Here is a 13,801-nt window from a genome sequence, read left to right as displayed (position 1 = left end):
TAGATGTTATGAAATAAAAAAACTACAAAATAACACAAACTACAACATACAGCATACTGGATTATAAAAATAACTCAGTTAGTTTAATTGCCATTAACAATCATACGGGGTCTGGTTAACGATGGCCAAGTTCAGGAATTTTGCCACTTGCTCAGTGATTTCCTTATCTGAACCCTCAAGTAAAACAAACAGAAGGGACTCAGAGGAACAGCCTGGGGAAAACCACGTAATAGGTCTTTTCTGGCCCCTTCCTAATAACTGCAATTGATCAAGACGTGTGAAATAGACTCCACTTCGTCATTATCACAGGGGCAACATCTGTTGTTGCTTGGAGTTTTTTTGTATCTGCCATCCAGACGTTTGGAAGGTAAAACATTAAATCGAGCCAGAGAGAATGCCCTCCTATACTTGGGAATAAATAACCAACTTAGGTAGGGCATCCCATCTTTTCAAGGAAGACCTGGTAGACCCAATGACTGGGGGGAACAACCCTATGCCAAAGTTTGTCCTTTGAAGAAGTACAATAAGCTAGCCTTTGCCAACCTGGTGCCCTCCAGATGTTTTGGGCTACAACTCCCATCAGTCCCAACAAGCACAACTGTGCTGTCATTCGCTGATGGGAGATGTAGTCCAAAACACCTGGAGGGCCCAAGTTGACAAAGTCAGCAATAAGCTGTTACATGAAAAGGTCAACCTTACACAGAGACAGTGGACAGCTAAAGACCATTGCACCAACTGTTTGCACGGCTTTTTGTATGAGATCCTGTAGGAAAACTACTTGTCTGGCTGTACTCCAAGGCAGGGGTGAGCAGACTTTAGCCTTCCTAGCTCTCGGGGTGTTTTTACTACAACCCTAAGGTCCAATAAAATAATGGCTCAGCCAGGCAGAGATACATTAAGGAACAGGGTGCCTCTGAACACATGTTCAGCCCAGGAATTTGTGATCCATACCAGAACCAAGCCCACAAATCATCTCACACACAAATCCACTCCTGGCTTTTCCTCACGCATTCTTTTTCAGCAATCCAATTTGGGGGGGGGGGTTAGCTGTCACTGTTGCAAGACAATTGGGGATCAGAAGTCCCTGCCAATCTTCTACAAATCACCCAGAGATCTACCTTCTGCCCATCCCTGCCCTGAGAGCACAACTATAGTACAGACCGTCAGAGAGCCATGGGAGCTCTAGTTCTCTGATGGGGGCTAGGATCTCTATCTGAGAATTCTCAGCACCCTCATCAAACGTCAGTTCCAAAGGTTCCTTAAGCCATGGCAGTTAAAAGGGTGTAACACAAATATGAGCATATCCTATACCACAGTCTTAAACTGGTTTAAGAATTATTCATTCTTCCTAGGGAACTATAATGTGGGGCAGGGGGGAGCCTGGGAAACTCACTAAACTGTAGTTCCCAGGACTCCTTGGGAGAACAGAGACGATAGGAAGAAACCTTGTTTCTGGTCTGGAAGGCCTTACCACCCACACCCAACTGTATGATTCAGTATCATTTAGCACTGAAACACACTGCACATGCTCAAAGGAGCGCTTTCATTTTCTCCCCAGATATTGCGGAATCTGATCCCAACACTCAAAAGAGCTCTAAAGCTAAGACATGGGGAGCCGTACCCCATGAAAAACCATGGCCACATAACATAAGCCTTTCAAATAAGGCACAGATCTTGGGCCAGTCCCAGCCTCTCCACTTACTTCCACCGCACATTCATTTATAGGGTGCAGGAAGAGGGGTTCACGGTCTGGACAGAGGTGCGCATACTGTCGGTGAAAATTGTTGGCCACCTGCAACAGCATCTGCTCCTTGGAAGAATTCGTCTTGTAGGACTCTGGCAAACTGGCGGTGTCAATGGAACTCCAGTCGAATTCACTGTAGGGGGAAGGGGCACAGGAGAAGTGGGGGACAGAACGAATGCACAGATGTACCATTTGCAGTGGAATAGGCCAGGTTTGATAGTGTCCTTGCAACATTCAGCATAAGTAAACTCCTTCCTTTAGGGCAGGGAAGTGTTTTCTGCTTGAGGGCCACATGGGAATTCTGGGGAACTTTCTGGGGGCAACATAGCAGTGGTAGGCAGGGCCTGAGGCAAAAATGGGCAAATAAATTAATCCAATCTTTACCTTTATACAGTAGCCATGTGTATTTGTGTATACAGTATGTGTATATATATATATGAACGTAATTGCGATTAACAAAACAGAGGTTTTTATTGTATTAACAAAACGTTTCAGCTTCCGCCTTCATCAGCTGCTAACATACAAATGCGGTTACCAAGGTGGCAGTTATAGAGCTTTGAGGATGGAATGCTCAGAGGGGGTGCATTAGCAGAAGCTAAGTGATGCTGGTACTGTCCTCCAGGTTCAGGCCATGTGGTGCCAATGTGTCCAGAGAGTAAATCCAAAAGATCTCCCTTTTGGTCAATGCTGCTGGATCTGCTGGCATCTCTATCGCTGTAATAGAAAAGTCCAACAGGCTGTGACCCTCAATGTTGAAATGTTTTGCAACTGGTTGCTCCACTTTTTTTTGTTAAGATATACGATTTGTGGTTTCTGAAGCATTTTGCATAGGTCAGTTGTGGTTTTTCCTACGTATTAGATATGACATCCTGGTCTTCTGCATTTTCCTGCAGGTGATGTTCTGTTTGATGTAATAGGTCCTGCCTGTCCTAGTGCTTGTAAAAGTAGCTGAGGTACACACAGGTGATACAGCGTTTGGAGTGACATGGATGAGACCCTGGATTGGTGATTGGTGGCTTAAGCACAGCTCTCACTAATAGTCTGCGCAAATTAGGAGGCTGGCGAAATGCTACAACAGAGGCTCTAGCAAGATGTTCAGAGTTTGCCAGCAATGGGTAGCTCTCCCTGATCGCTCGGTGATAGGAGAGGCTGGATGGAGATAATTAGGAGATGCTAGATGTTACTTTCAAAACTGTCTTATATGTGTATATATATATATATGTGTGTGTGTGTGTATAAATGAACATAATTGTGATTAACAAAACAGAGGTTTTTATGTATTAACAAAACGTTTCAGCTAATTAGTTAGTTAGTTAGTTAAATTACATCTTAATTACAGCTTCTGTATGTTTTATTTACATGTTTTTAACTGGATTTGTTTTTAATTTTTATAAGCTGTCTTGAGTCTGGGGAAAAGCGGAATATAAATGCATAAAAGAATTACATACATGCACACACACAACCACCACCACTCCTGCTCTCTCACCTTCATCCAGGGAAGCAAGAAGCACTATCAGAGTTCCAGGGCTCATCCCAGCCAGGAAAACAAACCCACTCAAGGAAGATGTGTAGCAAGGACAATGAGGGGTGTGGGGCCTGGGGAGAGCCCTAAAGGCCAGAAAGAGAGGCCTGGAGGGCAGCACTTTAGGTATATAGGAAGCTGCACTACACAGGGTCAGGCCATTGGCCCATCTAACTCAGTTACTGTACACCTACATCAGATTTACCCATCCTGTTGTTGCCCTCCAGATGTTTTGGACTATAACTCTCATCAGTCTCGGCCAGCCGGGTAAGGCTGATACCTGCAGTGAGCAGCAGCTGCAGCTCTCCAAGGTTTCGGACAGGAACCTTCTTCCCAACCCTACCTGGAGATGCTGAGGATTGAACAGGGGCCTTTTTGCAGGCCAAGCCAGTGGGCCTTCCCCACCATTCCAAGCCCTGGTCTAAATTATTATCTTGCAAGCCTGCATCAAAAGCCTAACAGCATTTAATGTTCCAAGCACCCACCCTGTTTCCGATTTCTGGAGCAGTTTTGCAACGATTTGGAAAGAATTCCCATTCTTTTTAATTAAGTACAAATGAAAACACGCCGTTTAAAAAACCAACAAACCAAAAGGCAGACAGCCCATCTGAAGTACAGAAGAGGGGCAAGCCATATGGCTGACTCACCACTGGATTTAACAAAACGTGGACGAGGCAGCCAAGCTGTTGAAGCCGAGAAGCTGGATTTTCACACAATGAAAAGTGGGTGTGCAATGTGTTGTGACCTCTTTAAATATTATGTCTGTCTTCACCTTGTAACGGTCTCTAGACAAGTTTCCCACATCTTTCCCCTATAGGATTGCCAGCCTGCTCCCAGCAACTCTTCTCCCACATCCTTTCCCTTAGATTGATGTAATGGGTTCTACTTTGGATTGGCCCTTGATGACAACCAGATGATCTAGAATGGCATGGGTAGACTATGGGAGCATATTCCACGTGTGGCTTCAGCAGCGACAGTCGCTATCTGTTGCCTTCCAAATCAGCCTTTCCCAACCTTTGGGTCCCCAGCTGTTGCTGGACCACAACTCCCATCAGCCCATGCCAGCATGGCCAGTGTTCAGGAATGATGGGAACTGTAGTCTAGCAACATCTGCAGCCCCAAAGGTTGGGAAAGGCTGTGTAGATATTAGAGAACCTAGAAAACTTGAGTCTCTCTTATGTTGCCAAAAACACAGAAGAAAACATCCTGGTGGTAGCTCGTAACTCTAGCACGCGTCTCCTTAAGGCTTAAAGACTGTGTGAGAACATCTTTTAGGCTATTGTTGGACACCATCAACCCCATCCAGCGTGGCCAATGGTCAGGGACGATGGGCGTTATAGCCCGGTAACATCTGGAGGACAACAGGTTTCCCATCCATTTTAGAAGCATTGCAACATCTTTTGATCTGGGCTGGGATTTGGTAACAAAGACTAAGCTGGGAAGGGATGGATGGGGCTGGCATAGTCATCAACAAACACACAGGGAGGGAGTTAAGACACGCCTTACTATACAGCTTCAGGAATATGGACTTGGATCTGAGAAAGCTTCTCCTCTAGATCTTGCAGTTCGTCACCAAGGTGGAAGGAGGAGAGCTCCTCTTCCTCCTCCTCTAGCAACGATACAAATTCCTCCTCACTGCTCTCCATTCTCTCCTACAGCAATAAAAATGAATTACTATTATCATCATCATCATCATCATCATCATTGTCATTATTATTATCATTAACATTATTATCATTATTTTGTTTGCATAATACAAAACTTCCCTAGGCCACTGGTTCCCAAACATCTCTCTCCCCCCCCCCCATGGACCATTTGAAAATTGTTGATGGTCTGGGCGAACCACTTAATGACTTTTCTGCCTGCCGCAGGCATCGTAATACTGTGTGATTTTTAGTCACATTTTTATTGCTTCTTTTATTTCTTACGTTTTTTTTCTGTATTATAATTTGCATTCCATAGAATTCAAACTGCAATGCAATAAAATACAACCTCAGAAAGAAAAGAAACAATAAAAACACAATTAAAATTAAAATGAACATGTTGAATGCATCTGTTCCACCTGAATGAAGCTCACAGACCACTGGAGGTCCACGAACCACAGTTTGGGAACTAGGCAACAACAGGCTGGAGCCAGAGAAAGTTAGCGCTGTTTTATAGCGCACTAACCATGACTGCTCAGAAGTGTCCTATTGAAGTCATTAAGAACATAAGGAGAGCCTGCTGGATCAGGCCAATGGCCTATCTAGTCCAGCATTCATCATTCATTCACTGGCGATCACTCATGGCCGAGTAAGATTGTCTTCCAAGAGAAGGTCTTTAACGGTGGGTCTGTAAGTGACTGTGGAGGCCAATTCTGGATCCACACAGCCTCCCACAGTGAGGACGTAGGTTTTCCGATGGAAGATGGTCACGATGAGGATTTGTTTGACGTGTCTTCCACTTAGCTCATTTCTCCAGTTCTCACAGTGGCTAACCAGATGCCTATTATGGGAAACCCGCAACCAGGAGCTCAGCGCAACATAACATAAGAACATACAAAGAGCCTGCTGGATGAGGCCAATGGCCCATCTAGTCCAGCACCTCACAGTGGCCAAGCAGATGCCTATGGGAAGCTCATGTGCATTTCCCAGGTACAGGGGGTTAGGATTGTGGCCTTCGTCCTTCTGAAATCAATAGGGCTTCAGTTAGTCATGACTGTCAAATCTTATTGCTTTCAATTGGTCTAAAACAAGATTCATTTCCTTTGGATCCAACCAGAACAATGTGAGAAACCCACAGGGAACTCCTTCTCTATGAGCCCTACTGAAAGAAATAAGAGCTGCATGCGGGCATGTCCTGAAAGGCACATGAGGCCACCACAGAGGAAGCTGCCCTTCTACTGAGTCAGACCATTGGTCCATCTCGCTCACTGTGGTCTACACCAGGATTCCCCAAGGTGGCACCTGTGATGAAACTGACCTTGAAAGAAGCATTTGGCTGCAGTCAGTGAAACAGGTTGTGGTGTGAAATGTGGTGCCCGTGACAGTTTCTCTGTTTGGCAAATGTGCACTCCTGCTGTAACCCTACATTTATTATTTATTTATCATTTTATTTATATCCCGCCCTTCCTCCCAGTAGGAGTCCAGGGCGGCAAACAAAAGCACTAAAAACACTTTAAAACATCATAAAAACAGACTTTAAAATACATTAAAACAAAACATCTTTAAAAACATTTTTTTAAAAAGCTTTGGAGACATCTTTAAAAAAAGGGAAAACGGTTAAAGAACATATTGGGTTGTTGTTTTTAAAGGTTTAAAAACGTATTAAAAAACAATTCCTACACAGATAAGGTCCCAAAGGGCTTGTTGAAAAAGCAAGCCGCTGAACTAGGAATAAGCCCAACTGGAATGAATGGGGCTTACTTCTGAGCAGACATGGTAGGGTGGCCCCATAACCTGCACACAGACTAAAAGCAGCATTAGCTTCGGAACATTTGTTGTGCTTATTTTTAAACAACCTGACAATGCGATGCAGTATCGCCAGCACAGGTGAAAGGGATTTGTGCTTTACATGGGCCTGTTCAATTGTTTCTAACACCCACCGCCGCAGTGATGAGCTGAACAGAAGCAGGCATGCTAGTCATTCATGGCCTGGAACAGGATCGAGGGGGGGGGGCATTCTCCCTATCCTCACCCCCACCCTGGACAGCTAATGAAACTGAAGTATTTTCCCAGCCCTGATGCAGAAATTAAGATGGAAAAGCATTTTTCTGTCCTGGACCATCTGAATGCAAATTCCCATTTGTATCTTTATCCGTCACCATTCTCCAAAATTAGCATGATTAGAGAGGAAATTCCGGGAAGATAAATAAACGGGTAAAGAGGAGAAGAGACAGAAGAGAAGGACTGGGGATTTCATTTCAGGTCAAGCTGCCCCCCAGATTTTGTTTTTGTGCATACAAAGATAACAAAGTGACAACAGGACTTCAACTCTCCCCTTTATCTCGGGTTGTTTGGGAGGAAAGAATGAGAATTACGCAGAGAGATAAAGACAGTGCCATGTGGGGGCTTGTTCATCCAACTGGGCCCTGCCAGGCAGAATGCCCATCTGGAGTTTCCCCTGCAATGCACGGGGCAGGGGGGAACACATCTAGAATTGACCAGGATTGTGCAAAAAAACGGTCCGTGTAGGGCTTTCTCACAAGATCAGTTCACCCACAATTATTGTTGTTGTTGTTGTTGATTACATTTGTATACCGCCCCATAGCTGGAGCTCTCTGGGCGATTTACAACAATTAAAAACATTAAAAACAAATATACAATAATAATGTGTATTATTGTATATAATAATGTATACAAGAATAGTGCCAGAGCACAGGTGTTCACTAGGTGAATGGGTCCTGAGTTCAGGCACTTCCTTCTCCCTCTCTCCCCCCCAAAGAAGAAGCAATATATTGGGCCCCTTTTTCACAGGAATAAATATTTTAAGGAAACGGGCGGGGTTGCAGGAAATATGTTAAAGGTGTCAAAAGACAGCTACGTTTTGTTTCATCTAGTTTCAAAGACATTTGTCTTGAATGTCGTATTTTCATTTAGAGATTTTCATTATATTATGCGCAGTGGTGGCTGGTAGGCATTTGAGACCCACAGCAAGTAGGGCCAGAGCAAAGGACAGGCAGAGTCACCTACTCCATCACACACACACGGGTTGGAGGGCGGACTGAGGTTGCCATTACTGACCAGCCTCCACTGCTTTAAGCAGTCTAAAAACTGTGTACAGCAGGGCCCCACTCATAGAGTGGGTTACATTCCAGACCCCTGCCTAAAGGTGAAACCTGCCAAAAAGTGGAATTCATTTAATAGAATGGTGCCCGATGCCCGAAAAATGCCGTTAAAGTGGAACAAGCGCCATATGAGTGGGGCCTTACTCTAATTGAAAGCCGCCGTATTAGCGGAACACCGAAAGGCAGGCCGCCGAAAAGCGGGGCCCTACTGTATATAAACAGTGTGTATTGCAGTGGCAAATTCAGAAGTTCAGGGTGCCTGCACAATAATCACAGCCATACCCCCATCTAAAATTATAGAACCTTCTAAAATTATAGAATAATAATTATTATTATAAGTTTATTTATACCCTGCCTTTCGGCCAAAGGCCCTCAAGGCGGCTTACAAGAAAAATAAACACAGGTATAAAAATACAATAATATACAAAATAAACAATACAATATATAAAAATTAAATAGAAGTGACATTCTTAATCTAGCCGCACTTTCTGCTTCTCTATCAGTGTCACCATTTGACAAGCTTTCTCACTGTCAGAAATATAGATTGGATTACTGAATTCTGGGTCTACATGTTTTATCTCCTGCTGCTACCAAACTGCTTGGTGATGCAGATGGGATGCAGCCATCAGGATCCACTGTCTCTTCTTCTGCAATTAGAGAATTCTCACTCTTCCCAACTTGGCTTTTTGAAGTAGGAACCAACAGGAACTCCCTTCACTCTGATTGACTCCAATATGAGAAGATTCTTCTCAGTGGCTAACACACTCCCCTTTAATGCTGATTGGCTTATAGGACACTGAAGACATAGGGAGCCTGCTGGGACCTGGCTCCCAAAAAAGTAAGGTGTCTAAGGCCCACCCACCCCGAGACCCTAGGCGACTGAACCCCTGTTCCAGTGTGAACATAGATACTCTGTGGCAGCTCAGTTAACACAGCAGCAAAACCACTCACATTATGGGATTGAGGGATGAGATAGAGGATTTTATTTTTATTTATTTATTTATTCAATTTGTATCCCGCCCTTCCTCCCAGCAGGAGCCCAGGGTGGCAAACAAAACACTAAAACACTTTAAAACATCATAAAAACTGATCTTAAAATACACTAAAACAAAACAGCATTAAAAACATTTAAAAAACAACCTTAAAAAAGTGTTAAAAACATTATTAAAAAAACATATTAAACAATTCTGACACAGACGCAGAGTGTGATAGGTCTCAACTTAAAAGGCTTGTTGGAAGAGGAAAGTCTTCAAAAGGCGCCGAAAAGATAGCAGAGATGGCGCCTGCCTAATATTCAAAGAGAGGGAATTCCACAGGGTAGGTGCCGCCACACTGAAGGTCCGTTTCCTATATTGTGCGGAACGAATCTCCTGATAAGGTGGTATCTGGAGGAGGCCCTCACCTGCAGAGCGCAGTGATCAAAGATGATTCCTTTGTGCCCCCTTCAAGCCTGTAATCTTGTATCTAGGTTGGTGGGTACTAGGGAGAGAGCCTTTTCTGTGGTGGCCCCCACTCTCTGGAACTCCCTCCCATGTGATCTTCGACATGCCCCTTCCCTAGATGTATTCCGCAAGGCCCTGAAGACGTGGCTATTCCAACAGGCCTTTGAGGTCCTTGGGAAGGGTAAATCTCCATGATTTTGTCATCTATCGTATGCTGCTAAAATAATTGTTTTATATATGTATTGATGACTGTCCAGTATTTATTTTATCTACTGTTATTAATGTGACTGCATTTGATATTACTGTATTTTATTTCATTTTAATGTATGTCGCCTAGAGTGGCTAATTGCCAGATAGGCGACACACAAATTTATTATTATTATTATTATCATTATTATTATTATTATTATTATTATTATTATTATTATTATCTGAAGTTGAGATTGGCAAGCAAGAAATCTGCTCTGCTGGTCAGGCTAGTTTCCTTTGTTCAGCTAGCCTGTCAGCTAATGGACTTCTTGAATGGTCAATCTGCATATCCAAAGGGAGCTGTTGGAATTCTTTCAGGTGAGGGGCCCTCCTCCCCCCCATCTTGAAGCCAAGGAGAGGCTTGTGTTTTCAGTCTAGTCTGGAGAAGCTGGGAACTAGGGAAGACACTGAGAGGCCTGCTTTCTGCACCATGGCTTTGAGGTGCCTCCTGCAAGCCTGGCGAAAAAGCAAGATCTATGGGACTGCTAATGCTGTGAACCCCTCCATCTTAAGCTCAGGTCGGAATGTGTGTGAATAAAAGCCACATTCCCTAAAAGGCACCTGGGTAAGTGCAGGAACCGCTGGAAGTCTTGCACCATGCAGAGATTGGGGCGGCACACAACACCCATAAAAACATTGCTGGCAAGGTCATTAGATCAGAACTGGGACCATTTCCAGCCCGTGTGCCCTTTTATCTACCCAACGACAGTTGCCATTCAAGGGGGCACCCCACAACTTAAGGGCCTGCTACCAGCTGGAAAGGCCACTGAAAAAAAGAGTTTCAGGATATGGCAGCATGGGGTGGGGGCCGGGGAATAAAGGGTGCATTGGGCATAGAATTCAAGCTGGCATTTCCCCCTTGCCTCTTTGGGGAGCGAAGGGTGTGGTAGGATATCTGCCAATGAGCCTGGTTTGTTTAGATGAGCTTAAGCACGCTTCCTTTCTCAAAAGCCCTCGCGCACCGCAGCTGCCAGCCACAGATCAGTCGTCCTTCCCACTTACTCACCTTTCCAGCCTTTGGCCTGTTTTCCCAGGTCTGTTGATTTCCATCCCTATGGCAACCACCTCCTGGAAAGCTGAGGCTTCTGGGAGTTGTAGTCTCTTTCCATTTCTCCACATAGAAAGAGCTGCATTTGTTCTCAAGGGTTGGCTACTCCCCCTTTTCAGTGGAAATCCTGTTTTACAATTTAGGAAGAATGTACAGTCTAACAGGAAGGAATCCAGCAGGTGCAGCTCTCCCAGTGCTCAAATTACAAGCAGGTGGAGAGGGCCTGGGTCTTTACTTTTTTCTGATGGTCACCTTAGCTATTTTTCCCGCTAGAAGACTAAGGGTGCATGATTTGGTTACAACTAGGTAAAGTCAGGCGGTGGGGTTTGTTGATTCCATTATGCCCCCCCTTCATAGAATAAATCAAGCACTAGGGATGCTCATAGCAGGGGAATATATTGATGGGGATCAGCATCTGTTGAATTTCTGCCTGTCACATAAATCCATACTGGGGTTCTTTTAAATGTAAGACTGCAGCTATTGTGCTTCCATTCCCCCCCCCCAACTTCACTTAGTTCTTGTGCCTAATCTGACATGGCCAGGCGGCTGTTAAAATGTTGACCTCACGGCAGGGACTGGAGGAAAATGGGGGAGGAAGAACTGAACAGTAAGAGGATGTCAGGGGACTCTAGCACATTTAGGAATAGGGAAGTTTCCTCCAGAGAAGTATCTGTCAGCCCAACCGCTTGTAGGCACTGGATGAGCACTCCTGCATAGGAGCTGTATGGGGAATGTTCCTTCAGAAAAGAAATACTATCTCTGTCTGTGTCTGTCTGTCAGGTTTACTGGCTATCCTTCACAGGGCCAGCACCAGGCATGACTGGGCCCTTGGGAACCAGCTTACCCTGGGCCCACAGTGCCTGCCCACAAGCCCCGCCTACCTCTCCCATCACTTCATATCAATTCCCCGCACGCTGCACAAGCATAGCTGCCATCAACCAAGATGGTGGTGGGGGCTTACCTAAGGGGCTGATGCTCCTGCCACCATCTTGGTTGATGGCACACATGCGCACTACGCTATGCATGCCTACCATCAACCAAGATGGCAGCAGGGGCATCAGCCCCTTAGGGAAGCCTCTGCTGCCATCTTGGTCGATGGTAGGCATGCGCGTGCAGTGTGCACAACATTCACAGCAATGGGAAAGGTAGGTGGAGCATGTGGAAGGGGGCCTCATGGTCTGTATGGGGGGGTCCTCCCTCTTTGTGATCTGCAGCAGGGTTCAGAGTTGACAGTGCTGCAGATCACAGAATGGGAGCACTACCCTCCCACCCTAAGGAGGGCCCCTTTGGGGCCCCTCTAGGCTGCAGGGGGGCCTGCCTTGGCCCCATCTGGCCATCCTCTGGCGCTGGCCCTAATCCTTCACATCACAGCCAACATCGGTCCAATAGCTCACCATAATAGGTCATCTTCCATACAGCAATCACATTAGCTAAGAGAAGGACCATATTTCCCCCCTGACCAGACATTACTGACTGCATGGAAACATGAAATAACAACAACAATGTTGTTTCAGAAACATAAACTCAGAGTGACTTCTCTGCTGCATGACAATAATCTTTTCTCTCTTTCCTCTTCACCCCACTCTGAACTGCAATGAACAAACTTAGGGTAGAAACACACTCACTATTCTTCCGGTCCCAGAGCATCTCCATCTCTCTTCTGAAAACAGGAACACATGATGCTAGTCAAACCCTGCCCCTTTTTATTCTAAAAACCTGGTGGGAGCAGATTGAGTGCGTTTGTTTGTTTAAAACTCGGTTTTAAAGAGATTTTGCAACTCATTGGCAGATCAACCTGTGTCATCCAGGTGTGGCTGATGGAAACACTCTGTTGTAGGCGACTTGTGTGCTCCGTGGCTTAGAATGTCCTGCCACAGATGAACACCAACTGCACATTTATTACACACTAGGGGTGGAAGGATCTATCAATTTTAGTTCGGTCCAGTTCTCATTTTTCTAATCTCAAATTTGGTTTCTTCAGATTTCTGCAGTAATTATTATTTTTTTGTAAAAAGTTCTCATGAAAACTCTTCAGTATTTTAGCGTGAATTTCTCCCAATAAATACATTTTTGTATTTGACTAATGTACACATTTTTACAAGCAATTTATCCTAATATAATGCATTATGTTATTTTCACCAGTATATTCATTTTGTGCACACTTTCCCCTAATATATGCATTTTTGTAAACCAATGCTCGGTTGGAGAAGTACATTGCAAAATTCAGATAAGTGCAAACTTTGAAGGTTGGCTATGTTTTGGTCCTCATTTTGTTTCAGAAAGTGTGGATTTGATATATTTGGCTTTAAATGCGAACTGAATCGAATTTCTCCCTCATCCCTATTTCTCTCATATACATAAAGTGACCATGTGGGAAAACCTTAAGAATCTGTGGAATTAGATCCTTGTAACAAGGTCTACCATTCACATGCAAACCAATCAAGTCCACTGCTATGATTATAGATCAGAGGTCAGAGGGATTTTCCTTATGGTTCTAGATGGGAAGGTTAATTTTTTTAGAATGCAATTGTATACTCAGTTTGTTGAGAGTAAGCCCAACTGGACTCAATGGGACTTACTTTAGAATAGAGGAGACACATAATTGGGATGGGGAACCTTTTTATACTATTTTTTATAAATATTATTTTGATTTATCCTTCGTGTGTAGGATTTCTACTATATATTTCTTTTGTAATATTACAAAGGGGGTTCATGGCTTTGGGGTCCTTTGGGCCCAAAAGTGGTATATAAACAAACCATACTATACCATCGGTTGGAATGCCTTGTCGGCAGTCTTCCAGGGGCCAGGGCTAGTGGCGGTGGATTGGACCAGAGGCAAAGTGGGCAGAACAATGAATGTGACTCTTAGCTTTTGTACAGTAGAGTATATTCCAGCCACGCAAAAGTCAGAGGTTTCTACACACACTCACTCATCTCTTCATCCCCCATCCATCAGGCAAGCAAGAGACATTATCACATTTCAAGGGCACATTCCAGCCAGGGAAAAGCTGTCAAGGAAATCACAGAGCCA

The 13,801-nt window shown here is 44.5% G+C and overlaps 1 protein-coding gene across 5 annotated transcripts in view; it reads right to left on the bottom strand.

The window, feature by feature from the left end:
* The window catches only part of DRC7 (dynein regulatory complex subunit 7), a 50,085-nt gene that overhangs the window by 30,794 nt on the left and 5,490 nt on the right, over positions 1–13,801 (bottom strand). For 2 of the 5 annotated variants that reach the window (XM_061593726.1, XM_061593729.1), the window contains exons 2-3: positions 4,773–4,918; positions 1,703–1,877 (exon numbers count right to left, since the gene is read on the bottom strand). In XM_061593726.1, coding sequence (XP_061449710.1) covers positions 1,703–1,877; positions 4,773–4,918 — 321 coding nt within the window. Of the gene's footprint in view, positions 1–1,702; positions 1,878–4,767; positions 4,919–10,728; positions 10,898–12,395; positions 12,430–13,801 lie in introns of those variants that run through there. The other 3 variants (XM_061593727.1, XM_061593728.1, XM_061593730.1) reach the window with 3 other exon arrangements.

Source organism: Rhineura floridana, chromosome 13 (assembly GCF_030035675.1).
Source record: "Rhineura floridana isolate rRhiFlo1 chromosome 13, rRhiFlo1.hap2, whole genome shotgun sequence".
Classification (NCBI taxonomy): Eukaryota; Metazoa; Chordata; class Lepidosauria; order Squamata; family Rhineuridae; genus Rhineura; species Rhineura floridana.
The sequence above is the reverse complement of the archived record's forward strand: the minus strand, read 5'-3'. Positions and strand labels throughout refer to the sequence as shown.